The sequence below is a fragment of the Gracilinanus agilis genome, chromosome 2 (assembly GCF_016433145.1).
Source record: "Gracilinanus agilis isolate LMUSP501 chromosome 2, AgileGrace, whole genome shotgun sequence".
In the NCBI taxonomy this organism is placed as follows: Eukaryota; Metazoa; Chordata; class Mammalia; order Didelphimorphia; family Didelphidae; genus Gracilinanus; species Gracilinanus agilis.
The window spans coordinates 600,877,290-600,891,332 of NC_058131.1; the positions used below are offsets into that span (position 1 = coordinate 600,877,290).

General features: G+C 45.4%; 1 protein-coding gene across 1 annotated transcript in view; it reads left to right on the plus strand.

Annotated features, from left to right (window-relative positions):
• WDR93 (WD repeat domain 93) overlaps positions 1–6,992 on the plus strand; it is a 71,168-nt gene extending 64,176 nt beyond the window's left edge. The window contains exons 16-17 of the mRNA XM_044662492.1: positions 3,151–3,346; positions 6,540–6,992. Of these exons, the coding sequence (XP_044518427.1) occupies positions 3,151–3,346; positions 6,540–6,639 (296 nt within the window). The 3' untranslated portion in view covers positions 6,640–6,992. The remainder of the gene's footprint in view (positions 1–3,150; positions 3,347–6,539) is intronic.
• The last annotated feature ends 7,051 nt before the right edge of the window (positions 6,993–14,043 follow it).

Consider the following 14,043-nt stretch of genomic DNA (forward strand, 5'->3'; position numbering starts at 1 on the left):
AGTCCCAGGAGGTGCTCTGTTACGTACCAGCAACATGCCCCCTGACCTCAACTACCTCAGTATGCGTTAGTGGAGAATTACCAACCACCACTCTTTGTCTATTCTTCATTCATTCATTGAGGTGGCACCTGTGGGTCAACATCACGATTCCTTGGTGAAAAAGAAGCTCTAATTCCCACCTCCACGGGAAGAAATCTCATATCTGTGTTTTGATCAAATAGCATAATGTCTGTAAAGTTCTTTGCAAATCTTTTTTTTTTTTAAATTTAGTTTTTCCCCAATTACATGTCAAAGCATTTTTAAGAGAATTTTGAGTCTTGAATTCTTTCCTTCCCTAACCTCTGGGTCCCCTTCTCCCACTACTGAGATGCTAAGCAATCTGATATAGATTTTACATGTGTAATCGTATAAAACGTTTTTCCATATCCATTCTTTTGGGGAAGAAAACTTGAACAAAAAAAGTGAAAAGGTGAAAAAAGTTTGCTTTGGTTGAGTTCTGACTCCATCAATTCTTTCTCTGGAAGATAGCATTTTTCACCCCGAGTCCTTTGGGATTGCTTTGAATCACTGTATTTCTGAGAATAGCTAAGTTATTCACAGTTGTTCATCCTACAGTATTGCAGTCACTATGGACAACTTTCTCCTGCTTCTGCTCACTTCACTACTGTGCCTTAGCTCTGGGACTTCTCAACTTTCAGTTCTTCTAAGGCGGTAGGATGTAAGGAGATGTATATTAAATATTCTTCCAGCCTGCGCGCTGTTCTGCAAGCAACCACAAGCACTCTTTTCCACCTTCAAACGGTGGCCAAGGTCCCCTGTGTGCTAGTGCTGTTCCTCATCCTGAGACCACAGCCCAGGACAATGAGTGGATCTCCGTATGGGCCCTGTGACAAGAGTTTGGACCCTATAATCTCCTTCTGAGGAGTTGTCCAACCCCGCTTCTCACATGTGTCTGATTGCTCAGGAAGCCTTTGCAGCTGATTCAGCTGCCCCATAGGGCCTGCTGTGTGGCCTACTGCTTTGGGCTCTACTTCTGCCCTGGGGCAAGGGATCATTTGTGCTGGTTTTTTAAGTTGTTTTGGGCTGAAGAATGATTTCGCCCCATCTTTTTGTGGGTTATAGTGCTCCAGATTTCATTTTGAGGTGTTACGTCATAGTTTTTTGGAGAGTAATTTGGTAGTGATCAGGTGAGTCTGTGTACCTTCTCTGCCATTTTGGCTCTGCCCTGCTCTGCATATCTTAAAGCACTGTAGAAGTATGCATTATTTTTCTTTTTATTATTACCTGTTACACAACACACTTCACTTCCTTGTCTGTGTTATATTCTCCTATCCTTCTAAATCTTGGCAGGTCAAAAGCCTCTTCACATCCTTTTTCTTCTTTGCTTCCTCCTTGGAATACCTCCATTCTGTCAAGGAAAACTTAATTCTCCTTAATAACCTGTAGAAAGGAGGTGTGTACCCTCAGTCTTTTCACTCTCTTCTTATAAAGACCAATTTGAATTCTGTGCTGCCCAAACAGATAATAATTAATGTTGGCAGAAACAGTCCTTCCCCTATATATTTCCTAGAGCAAATTCCACTGCCCTCTGCCCTCTTTCAGATAACTCTTTGGCTAGGCCTTGTGACTAACTATTGTAGTAAATACCTTATTTGTAAGATTAAAATCTAATACCTAGGGGCAGCTGGGTAGCTCAGTGGATTGAGAGCCGGGCCTAGAGACAGGAGGTCCTAGGTTCAAATCCGGCCTCAGACACTTCCCAGCTGGTGACCCTGGGCAAGTCACTTGACCCCCATTGCCTACCCTTACCACTCTTCCACCTATAAGTCAATACACAGAAGTTAAGGGTTTAAAAAAAAAAAAATCTAATACCTACCACAGTTGATGAAAAATGTTATCTACTTAAAAATAGAGAACTGATGGATTCAGAGTACAGAATGAAGATTTCTTTTTATTATAAAGATATTTTATTTTTCTAAGTACGTGTAATAACAAATTTCCACATAATTTTTCTGAAGTTCTATGATTCAAATTGTCTCCCTCCCTCCCTTTTCTCCCCCGTCCTAGAGCTAGTAACAATTTGATCTGGGTTGTTCATGTATTTTCATGCAAAACATGTTTCCATAGTGTTCATTTTTGTAAGAGAATAATCATATAAAACCAAAACCTCAAAATAAAAACCAAAATAAATTAAAGTGAAAAGCCACGTGCTTTGATCTGTATTCTCACTCTAACAGTTCTCTGGAGGTGGATAGCATTCTTTGTTATGAGTCCCTCAGAGTAGTCCTGGGTCGTTGCACTGCTGAGAGTAGCTCAGTCTGTCATTCAAGTTATGATTAGATTGATCATTCCACCATTGCTTTCAGTCTTAGAATCAGTATTGTGTATTGGTTCTAAAGCAGAAGAGTGGTAAGGGCTAGACAACGGGGACTAAGTGACTTGCCCAGGGTCACACTGCTAGGAAGTAATCTGAGGTCAAATTTGAACCTAGGACCCCCTGTCTCTAGGCCTGACTCAATTCACTGAACCACCTATTCTTGCCTTCTCAATAGAAGGAGCATGGGGAAAGGGAGATCATTTGAAACTAAAAATAAAATAAAATTGGGTAAGAATTAAAAAAAAAAAAAAGAAGTGATTGAGATCTGCCTGGTTTGTTTCACTTTGATTCTGATTTATAAAGAACTCAAACACTGTGGGGAAGGGACAAAGCTTAAGTCACTTAGACTGAAGACAAGATATAGGCACAAGACACAAGGAAACAAAGCATAAGAACCCAAGACAGCATCCAGTTATATGACAATATTTACCCATCCTGTGTAACCTTGATGCTAATCTTCAAGTAGAATCTCCAGAGTCACTATTTCTCTCTCCTAACTTCTTTCTTGAAGAATGATGTTTTTTAAATCTTGTGATTACCTCAAAGCATCTTTCTCTTAGTCATTCTATTCTACATAATCAGGCACTCAAAGGCAGGAAACAGTTAACCACACCTTGACAAGTAGATTAAAAAAGGTCCCATAAGAGAAATTGAGCCACCTAATTTAAAAGAGGGGCCTGCTGTACCTACTGGTATTCAAACAAAGTGCCTGTCATTAGAGAGATCTGATCTTAGATCTTAGAAAACGGTGTTTCTTTTCTTTTCTTTTTCAGGAGACCTAGAAAAGAATGAAAAATTCCAACATTATGGTTATAGCATTTTCATTTTTAAATTGGAGTCCTGCCAAAAACCAAGGACTTCCATACCCGTATCTGATGAGGAACCTATGTATTCTCAACCATCAGAAATTAGCAGCTGCATCAACCAATTGCCCTTGGTGAAGAGATGTGAATTTTTTCTACAAAATCGGTAAACAATTCCAGTGTGAGATACTTGTATCTTACCAAAGGGAAAGCCAAAGCTTTCTCTGTATTTAGAGAAACTGCGGTTTGTGTTATAGTAGGCTCCATTTTCTGCATATCACCTGTTCCCACAAGGATCCAGCTCTGCACTCTTACTCTCATATCCTAAGTAGGTTAGTGAAAAATAGAGTGCTGAGTTTAGGGCAGTATGAAGGATTTTCATTTGTTTTTTTTTTCCCTTCCCATCTCTTATTTTTTCCTGTAATTTGTCTTTTAAAGTCATTTTTAAAGAGAATGATCCCAGAGGTCTTCTCTTGATCAATTGGTTTGAGAAAATGAACACCTTTAAGTTGTGCTATTGTTTTCCTTAAAATACGATCCAATTCTAGTCTGCCTATGAAGTACTTCTTCCTTGATTTTTCACAGAATCAAAAGACTGCATCCTTGAGAGTCAATAAGACCTGGGTTTAAATCCTGCTATGTGATCCAGAGCCTGGCATATGACCAATCTAAGCCTCAGTTTCTTTATATGCAAAATGAGAGTGAAAAAAATGGCCTCTGAGGTCTCTTTTAGCTCCAAATTTATGATCCTGTAATCTAGTTCCTTCCGTTTCCAAACAAACTGCCTAATCAATCCTTTAAAAAAAAGTGAACTTTACTAAGTTTTTTTGAAAACTTCTAAGGAAAGATTCTCTACAACTTATTCCAGGAACTTCAGAAAATATTGGTGTTTCCATTACCTAAGCCAAGGGTCCTTAACCATGAGTCTTATTTTTTAAAAATCTGTTTGATAATCGTATTTCAATATGAATTGGTTTCCTTTCAGATCTCATGTACTTTATTTTATGCATTGAGAAGCTCCTGTTACCCTGAAGCCTCACAGGCCCCTTTCGAGTAGTTCCCACGAGCAGTTCTAAGGCCAAGAGCACCATGGTCATGGCTGAAACTTGAGAGAGGAAAAGCCTATCCGGTTTCCCCAGGACCCATCCTTTGTACGGTTCAGCTATGTATGAGCGAAACAGATTTCTGGGGTCTGGTGTCAGTCACTTACTAGCTGTAGGGCGCTGGCCAAGTCATTTGGCCTCTGTTTTCCTCGGTTTCCTCAACTGTAAAATGGAGATCATTAGAGTCCCCTCCACCCCCACCCCCGCCCCCCCAGGGTTCATGACACACTAAAAAAGGTTAAGAACCTCTGCTCTAAGCCGCGATACCTTTGTCAACTGTCTCTAATTGGACTCTTGCCCACCAGGCCAGTCGTTTCATGCAGTTCTCAAGGTAGCCGGTAGATGGTGCCACGAAACCTCCGTGTCTCCCCTCTCCCACCACCGTGCTAAGCTGGGAGGGGTCTGCAGGGACCATCGAGGCCCACCCCCTGTCCCAGGCCCTTTTCTCAGCTCTTCAGTTTTACGCAGAAATGAGGTCCCAGGCCACGGGGTTCTCATGCTGTGGGGTCGGTGAAGAAGGTGGAAGCACGGAGTGGGCTGGAGGCGCTTCCATGGGCCGGGCCTGCAAGCGCCTCCCATCCTCACAAGGGCCCGAGAGGGGGGCACGAGCATCATTTCCATTTTGTAGTTGAGGAAATGGAGGCAAATAGAAGTTCAGCATCGTGCCCAGATTCACACAACTAGTAAGTGTCTGAGCTCAGACCCCCAAAATCTACTTAGGGGGCAGCTCGGTGGCTCAGCAGATGGAGAGCCAGGCCTGGAGAGAGGAGATCCAGGGTTCTAATCTGGCCTCAGACGCTTCCTAGCTGTGTGACCCTGGCCAAGTCATGTCACCGCCATTGCCCAGCCCTTACCGCTCTTCTGCCTTGGAGCCAATGCACCGTGTTGAACCATACAAGCCGCGGGTCCTGGGTAAACTGGCTGTGCTAGGGGTGCAGGCTGACCGTGGCCTCTCTCAAGTTTCAGCCAGGACGGTGCTCCTGGGCTCAGAACTGCTGCTGAGAGGGGCTCTTTCAAAGGGGCTTTGGGGGCCGAGCAGGGGCTGCTTTGGAAGACATTGGCTGGCCACATGGTAACTTTGCCAGGCCATTTAGGGCATTGCGCTACTTGAGGATGCCTGGACACCCCAGGTGGAAGCTGAGACTCCACCCGGTTATTCACGTATTTTATGTGCCTCAGGGCTGTTTCTATTGCCACCATTAGTACAGAATCCCTGCAAAAGGGCCCTTCTGACTGAGCTACCGGGCATCCCCTGGCCATGGCTCCTTCTGTGTCAGCTGAGTAGATGAAGTTTTAAGAGAACATTTGTCAAAGATTACCTGTATATGTGACACTGACTCCCTTCAGCCTCTAGTGAGCCTGTTATTTAGTTTTATTTATCCTATAATATAGATTTATTTATATATTAATTTTATATTATATGATATATAATAAATAATATCTTATACATTATATATTTTGTTATGTATATTATAAATATATTATATATTTAATATAATGTATTCATATGATATAATCCTAGAAATATATATATTTATCCTGTAATATCTAATTATAGATCCTAATTATAGATACCTTCTAACAACATTTCCTTGGGCTTGATCAACAAAATGCCTTAATTCCACTCATGTGTGCCCCACATTTTCTGACCAGGTCCCTGGGAGAGAATGAATAATGGACATTATCACAAAATAGCTCTTTCTCTCCCAGTCATTTGGGACTCTGTGCAAAAGTCTCTCAAAGCATTTTCATTTCCATCTTTTGTTGTCTGAAATATCTTCATTTGGGACTAAAGTTAGGTGACATCTTAAGGAAGTTAAATTGTAGGAGATGGTGGCAGTCAGAAGTTTCCAACTTGAAATATTCCTGAATTGCCTCTAAGTGTTCCACCCACTCTGAGACTTTCATAAAAAGCTTTATCAAAATAAAAACGATTATTAGTGTTTTTAAACTGAAAAAGTCAGATTTTGGATCTCATTGTAAATGTGCACCTATTGCTTGGTACTCTGATGGGTTTTAGCTTGTGTCAACTATATATACATCAGTGAAGACTCTCTTCATCTGGTTCCTGAATTAGAGATCCCCTCTGCCAATTTTTATTACCTTGCAGAGTGAGCAAAGTTTAATATGTGAATCCTGTCATTCTTGAAGTAGTTGTTTATTAACCCCAAGCTCTGATCTCCATAATACCTGGGGGTCTAAGGACAGTAAACATAAAGACATTGCTTCACCTTTTCATGGTTATGTTGTTGGCAGACTTAAGAACTTTGATTCTACTAAAGACAACGGACTAGAATCCTTGCTTGAGCTACAGAAAAGCTCGACAATTATGCAGAAAGAAAACCGCAAAAAGTGACGTGGGCTTCTGCTCCTCAAGGTCCTGCGAGAAAGAGACTTCGACTGTACGGCTCCCAGCAAATGTCACCTAGACTGGTATTCATTGGTTTCATAGCCAAGAAACTTTTGTTGTTGTTGTTGTTGTTTTACACTTGTACCCATCCATCTTCAAATAGCTGTTCATTGCTGAAGGAGTATGATGTCAAAAACCCTGGAGATGAGGAACATTGTTCCTACACTTAGACTAGAGGCAACTGGAGTGAAAAGACCACTTCTGAGGACTCCAACTGGTAGGTCTTTCCTCTCATACTTGTACAGATTGGATTCAAAATCAGCTGAATCATCCCAATAAAGAGCAACTTATTTTCTAGACATCAAATGTTGTTTGGTGTGTAACTTCTCCTCTCAAATTAAAAGCAAAATCCAAACAGGGCTGGTATCTACAGAATTCTATTGGAGAGATAGTTATATTTGTTTCACAATCCTAACGAAAAATCCTCCATTCATTCATTGTCAGCAGGAAAATTGTCTGGTTGGATCTGGTTCTTGTTTGAATTGGAGAGAAGAAATATCAGAAGCCAGACATATAAGCCAACACAAATGCTGTATAGCAAAAGAAAAGGTATTAAAACAAGGGGAGAACATCCTCCTACCTTCTGGCCCAAGTCTGGTACAATTTGGGTTGTTATAATTCTTTTTATTTTTTTTAAACCCTTACCTTCCATCTTGGAGTCAATACTGTGTATTGGCTCCAAGGCAGAAGAGTGGTAAGGGTAGGCAATGGGGGTCAAATGACTTGCCCAGGGTCACACAGCTGGGAAATGTCTGAAGTCAGATTTGAACCTAGGACCTCCTGTTTCTAGGCCTGGCTCTCAATCCACTGAGCTATCCAGCTGCCCCCTGTTATAATTCTTGAAAGACAGACAGCTGGAAAAATGTTTATTTTAAAAGAGAAATGATCAGGAGAGGCTTCTGTATCCGGATAGGCTTTAAAGATTTCTATTCCTGTCTCAGGAGTATAATTAGAGTCTGCAACATCGGGAAGTATAGACCCTTCTTGAAAAAGACCTAGTCACCAATCCAGAAAAAAAGACAAATTTAGGACAAATACTAAAGACAAAGACTAATAGATGCATAGAATTCTAGGCTCTTGCCTTTCTGTTCAGGCTAGAAATATAAAAAACTATAAAGAAGAACATGTATAAATGATAGAGCAATAATAGGCCATTAAGGGAAACTGAATATTTGTTGGGGCTCCCATCAGGAAGGACAGTGATACTCCTCCACAGTGTGACTCTTGATCCAATTAGGATAAAATGAATCCTAGGTTGAACGAATCAGGAGTCTAATGGGAATGACAGGCTGGCACTGAAGCTGAGACAGTGGAGTACCGGGAGGAAGCAGAGCGAGGCTCCCCAGACTCTGTCAGACAGATCTAGAGAAGGCACCGAACCAAAGGCAGATGGGGAAATCCAAGAAAAACTCATTTTTGTAGCTCAGGTCACCCCAGCGAGACAGAAGGGTCTGAACCTGGGACGGGGTCTGGCTCGGAGCATGCCTAGGAAAAGGCTGAGCTCTCGGGCAAAAGGAGGTGCCAGGCCGGTGCCAGGCGTCTGCTCCAGCAGGGCACCGAACCAGCTGGGAGCCGGCGGCCTGGTCAGCCTTCTGGGTCCTGGATCCGGGCATGCCAGACTCGGGGATGAGCCTGCTCTTGTTACTGAAGCAGCAGAGCTTCCCGACCGGCTCCGAGTGGCCGAGCGCGCTGGCATTCTGGGGTCACTCTGACCCGAACCCAGGCTGGTGGTCGGGCCAGGAGCGAGCCGTCCCTGGGGTCTCTGCCTGCCAGCCGGGGAACGGGGAGGGTGCCGGGAGGACGGGCCCTGCCTGTGGCGCTCACCTCGGGTTTCCGACTTCTAGTCCATAGGGAAAGCCTGGAAAAAAGGTAGGCCCGGGCTGAGGAGCCCCCGCAGAGCCCCCGCAGAGCCCTGCAGGCCTCCCGAGGCTTTAGAGCCCACTCTGTAGGGACGGCCCAGAGAGGGTGCGGAGGAGGCAGGTGGCTGCCTGGGCCCGGCTTCACCCGGTAACCCAAGAAGCACTTCTAAAAACTGGCCCGGAGGCTCTGGGAGCAGCGCCTTCCCTGCGTCTACACAAACACCGCCTCGTTTTTTGTACCTTTGCTAGCCAATCAGCTACCGTTTTTTGGGTTGTGTTTTGAAAGAGGTGAAGAAAAACACAGGCTTATTTTGTGATTCAGCCTGTCGAACATCGTTCTTCAATATTCCCATTTTAGAGATCATCCTGTTAACCCCCTCCTTTTATATGTGGCAAAACGGAGGCCTTGAGAAATGTAGGTGACTTGCCCAAGGTCACACAGGATCAGATTTTAATGCAGGTTCTCTGACTCCAAAATCACACGCCTGTTCCTGAGTCTTTGTCTCCCTTCTTGGCTTGGCTCCTGAGATCAGGAGCCTTACTTTAGGCTTACTTCAGGAAGGCCTTACTTTATTTCTTGAAACCCCGACTTTGTGTCTCAAAATCAATACTAAATATCAGTTCCAAAGCAGAAGAGCAATAAGAGCTAAGCAACTGGGGTGAAGTGACTTGCCCAGGGTCACATACCTAAGAAGTGTCTGAGGCTAGATTTGAACCTAGAACCTCCCTTCTCTAGGCCTGGCTCTCTATCCGTGGAGTAACAAGCTGCCCCTAAGCCTTTCTTTGAAAAAAGATTTTTTTTTTGCTAAATTTTTATTGATTCTTTTTGTTCCTCTGTCATGTTTCTTTTCTTTTTTAAAAAACCCTTACCTTCCACCTTAGAACCAATACTGTGCAAGGGTGGGCAATGGGGGTGAAGTGACTTGCCTGGGGTCATACAACTAGGAAGTGTCTGAAGCCAGATTTGAACCCAGGACCTCCCGTCTCTAGGCCTGGCTCTCAAACCACTGAACCACCTAGCTGCCCCCTGTCATATTTATTTTCAACTCTTTCTGTTCCTCTTTGCTACCCAGCAAATTCATCCTTTGTAATAAAGATTTTTTTAAGAAAAAAAAAATTTCAATAAAACCAACATAGGGGAAAGCTATGTGGTTACACTTTGAAGCTGTGTGACCCTGGGCAAGTCACTTGACCCCCATTGCCTAGTCCTTACCGCTCTTCTGCCTCGGAATCAACACACAGTATTGACTCTAATGCGGAAGGTAAGGGTGAAAAAAATAAATAGAACCAACACATCAACCAAGTCTAATAGTATATGCAGTATTTCGACACCATGGCTTGATGGTTTTAGAAAAACTGGAAAGATCTGCAGGAACTGATACAGAGCGAAAGAAGCAGAACCTGGAGGCCATTGTGGGCAGTCACAGCTGTAGTGACCGAGGATTGTCCATGAAAACGCCCACGGTGGGGGGAGGGGGGGGTGCGGTGACCTGGGACGGCCATCCGCCTCCTATTTACCGTTTCACTTGGGGTTTGGCTGATGGATGAGGCTGACAAGGACCAGGGTGGAAGTGGCTCTTCCGTGGTAATAAAAATAAAATTAAAGAAGAAATGAGTAAGCACAGGAAGTCTTGTTGGACTTCTTTTCATTCTTACAAAATGTATCACATAAAATATTTGTCACTTATAATTCATTTTGCAGCTTTATATTTAGCTTCCATAATTATAGACAGAATTAAATTTATATTTTACAACTATATATGGAGCTTTTTTTTTTTTTACCAAAAGTTATTGTAGTTATTAATGCTAACTATCATAGTTACGGTAAGCACTTAAGAAAGCTAAAGAATGTTGTAACTAGTAGATTAAATCACCCTGGGGTCATCTCTTTAATGGAACAAAGGCGCTCCCCTAAGCCCTGCTGAGACACCCGCAGTCGGGGCAGGCAGGCTCCCCCAGAACGGTCCCCTCCACCTCCCGGGTTTCCTAGTGGCTGCCACAAGCACCTCCTAGCAGAACGGAGGGGGCTGTTGGGGATCTGAGTCTCAGATCTCATTTCATGATCTCCCCCCCAAAGCCACCCTCTTTGGAACTTCCTTGCTTTTGTCCAATCTGGCCCGGCTCAGGTTCACAAGCTCAGCACTCTATTCCGCTTCTCATTATCACTCGCCTCACATATTCTGTAAGCTGCCAGCCGGTGGCTCCTCTCTGCTCCCTCCTGCCTTGGAGGCATGTCCATGGCCTCCTCATCGGCCTCCCCGACTCCAGTCTCTTCCCAGCCCTCCCTCCCACAGGCGCGGGTCTAAGACCGAATCGCGTTTCATCCCTGGAGCATCCTTTTTAGAATTTGTCCCCGGGTCGATTTTCTCAGGGATGGATGGTGGTTAGTTCAGAAGTTCTGTGCATATAATCTCCGGAGGAGTAAAATGCAGCTATTGGGATCGGATTGGCCGCTCAGACATTTTTATTGAAGTGTGAGATCCAGAAACGTGGAGGTGCCACTCGGGATGGGGCTCTCCAGGGGTGGGATGGCAGGACCGAAGGAGAGCCGGGCACACGCGTTTAGGCAGCCTGTGGGAAAGGACGAGGCTCCCCAAAGAAGGGAGAGACGGCTAGGAGCCCGAGGCTTGGCCTTGGGAAGGAGGGCCCGGATTCTCCCAAGACCAGAGCAGAGGAGGGAAGGACGAGGGGTGGGAGGGAAGCGTTTGGAGGCCTTGATTTCTAAAGGCTGGTACTTGGCTCAGAGAGAAACCACCCGGGGAGGGGAGGGGGAGGCTTAGGAAATGGAGCAGAGCCCCCGGCTGAGTCAGAGAGAGGAGTCCATCCCCTGGGAGCCTTCCCAAAGTGTTGGTAGTGAGGAGGCTGGCCCTAATGCCATGCGGCAGTCTGATTTCATTAGCCATCCCCGCTCCCCCATCTTCCTCCGGCTTCTCTCCCACCCGCGGGGAAGGCAGGATCCTAACCGACTCCGGCGTCGGGGTAGAGAGAAAAGCCCCACACGGCGGCCAGCCCGGCAAAGACATTTGAATGTCAAAGGTTTTGCTCCGAAAATGAAGGAATTAAAGTTATTAGCAAGTCATTTCACAGGTAACTGGGGCTCTTTAGCCTCCTCCCCCCCCCCTCTCGCAGGCCCTGGATGAGGGGAAAGGAGGAGGTGATTGTTTATTAGCACCTCGGTGTGAATCTCCATTAGCGCCTCGGCGCTAATAACGCGGCCCAGACGGTTCTCCAGTTCCAAAGGCAGCTGTAGTCCGGAGCGGAGGGAGATGGGGCTGGGAAGTGGAGCTTCTCCCACGCCCCCTTCCTGCTGGAGCTCCAGCCCTCCCAGGAAACGTTCCTCATTTGTATCCAGCTGCCACGCACACCCTATATTTTGGCCAGATGTGGGAGGCCGCCATCCGTAAGGCAGGATTTCCAGCAGGACCTTCTGGGTCCCCGCAGAGCTTGAAACAGTCTCCCAGAGCCCTTCGCCCGAGCACTGCTCCAAAGAGGGCTTGGCCCAGTGTGCTTCCCTGTGGGGCACCCTCACTGCATCTCCAGAGAAGGCTCCCCGACTCTCCAAGGGAGACACCCAGTGGGCAGTGGAGCCTCCCTGTCACCAAGCTTGCTTATGTGGCATTGTAACGGGAGGAATTTGGTCCCTTCTCTCTCCTCCTCCTCTTAGGCCTGTCCTTTCAAGTCCAACTCAAATGCTGCCTTCTCCACGAGGCCTTCCCTGAGCCCCACTGGGAGGAACAAGCTTTCTTCTCAAACCTCTGAGAACACTTTATCCCACAAGCTCAAACTCCCCGAACAATGAGGGGTGCCGGCTTTTCTTTGGTTTCCTGCCTCCTCATCCTCTCCACAAACCTGCCTATCTCCGTGAATTCCATTTCTATCATGTTGTCACGAATGGGGGTCCTTGCAGTCCTCTGGTACAGCCCTCCATCCCTTCTCCTCACTCGAGGTTCCAAGTCCCTCGGAGGTCAGTCAGCGTGCTGGAGGGCAGCTTCTAGATTTATGATCCAGCGCTCTTGCTGCGTGGCTGCATCAGCTCCTTCTCTGATCAAACAGGTCCTGGATGACACCTTCTCCACTTCCTCCGTGAAAGGCATCAGTAGCCCTCCACCCCATTTATTCCCACCACAATAAAGTGGGCTCCATAAAGACACTGGCAGGGACACAGAGACAGCTTATCTCGATGCCTGCAGTCCAATCTGGGCCCAGGATCACCGTCCAGTCCACGTAACTTGGAAACTAGGTTTGTAGTTATGGATCAACCTGGCTCCCCAGATAAACGCAGGCCGCTTGTCCACTCTGTTCACGGATGATCTTTTAGCAGCGACTTTCCTGAGTGGAAGGAGAATTGGCCTCGGAGCCAAGATGTGGGTCCAAGTCCCACCACTGGTGTAGACTGGCTGATCCTGAGCAAGTCACTTAACCACTTAACCACTCAAAAACCAACAACTCTGAAACGTTAAGTTACAGAGAAGGTGCCAATCTGTATTGGGAGAATTTACTCAGCTAGGAGTTCCTTTTAACAGTGAAATCATAGGTCCAGCCTCTCTCACCTACTCTTTGCTCATCAATCAATCAGTAAATATTAGGCACCTACAATTCCCAGGCCCTGTGCTGAGCACCAAAAAGAGACAAAAGACAGCCCCTGCCCTCAAGGAGCTTACAATCTAATGGGGGAGACAATATGCAAACATATATCCAAACAAGCTATCTACAAGATAAACAGAAAATAAATAATAGAGGGAAGGCACTAGAATAAAGAGGAGTTAAGAAATACTTCCTGGTAACGAGCACCAATTATTAAATGGATGAATTTTTTAAAGTACTTATTAAAGGGGGTACCTGGGTGGCTCAGTGGATTGAGACAGGAGGTTCTGGGATCAAATCTGACCTCAGACACTTCCCAGCCCTGAGCAAGTCCCCATTGTCTAGCCCTTATTGCTCTTCTGCCTTGAAACTAAAACACAGTATTGATTCTTAGGTGGAAAGTAAGGGTTGGGTTTTTTTTTTAAGTACTTATTAAAGCACCTACTATATTACATTATTGTGTTACACTATACTGAGAGCGAGTATAAAAATAGAAAAAATGGCATAATCCCTGTTTTAAAGGAAGTCACCCTCCAAATGGAAAAGACAACCCGTAAAGTTCAGCCAAGGGCAAATAGGAAGGCCAGAGAAGTCATACAGATGCCGTGGGAGGGGGTGAATATTAGGGTCCAGAGAACCTTAGATCACGTTAATAGTTCAGGTGACAGTCCCAGAGTCTGGAGGGGATGGAGGCAGGGCAGACATAAATAAGGAACAGGCCCAGTGACTCTCCTCTCATGCAAACTCTGTGATCATTCAAGCATCTAGCTTGTGTTCTGCGCAGCCCAAAAGCCAGGGGTTTGGGCAAGGAGTAGGTAGAAGAGGAAAGGTATCCCAAAGTGGTGACAGATCTCCCTGCCACCCCATCCAAGACGGATCCAAGTTGGGGAAGGAAGAAACATGGTGG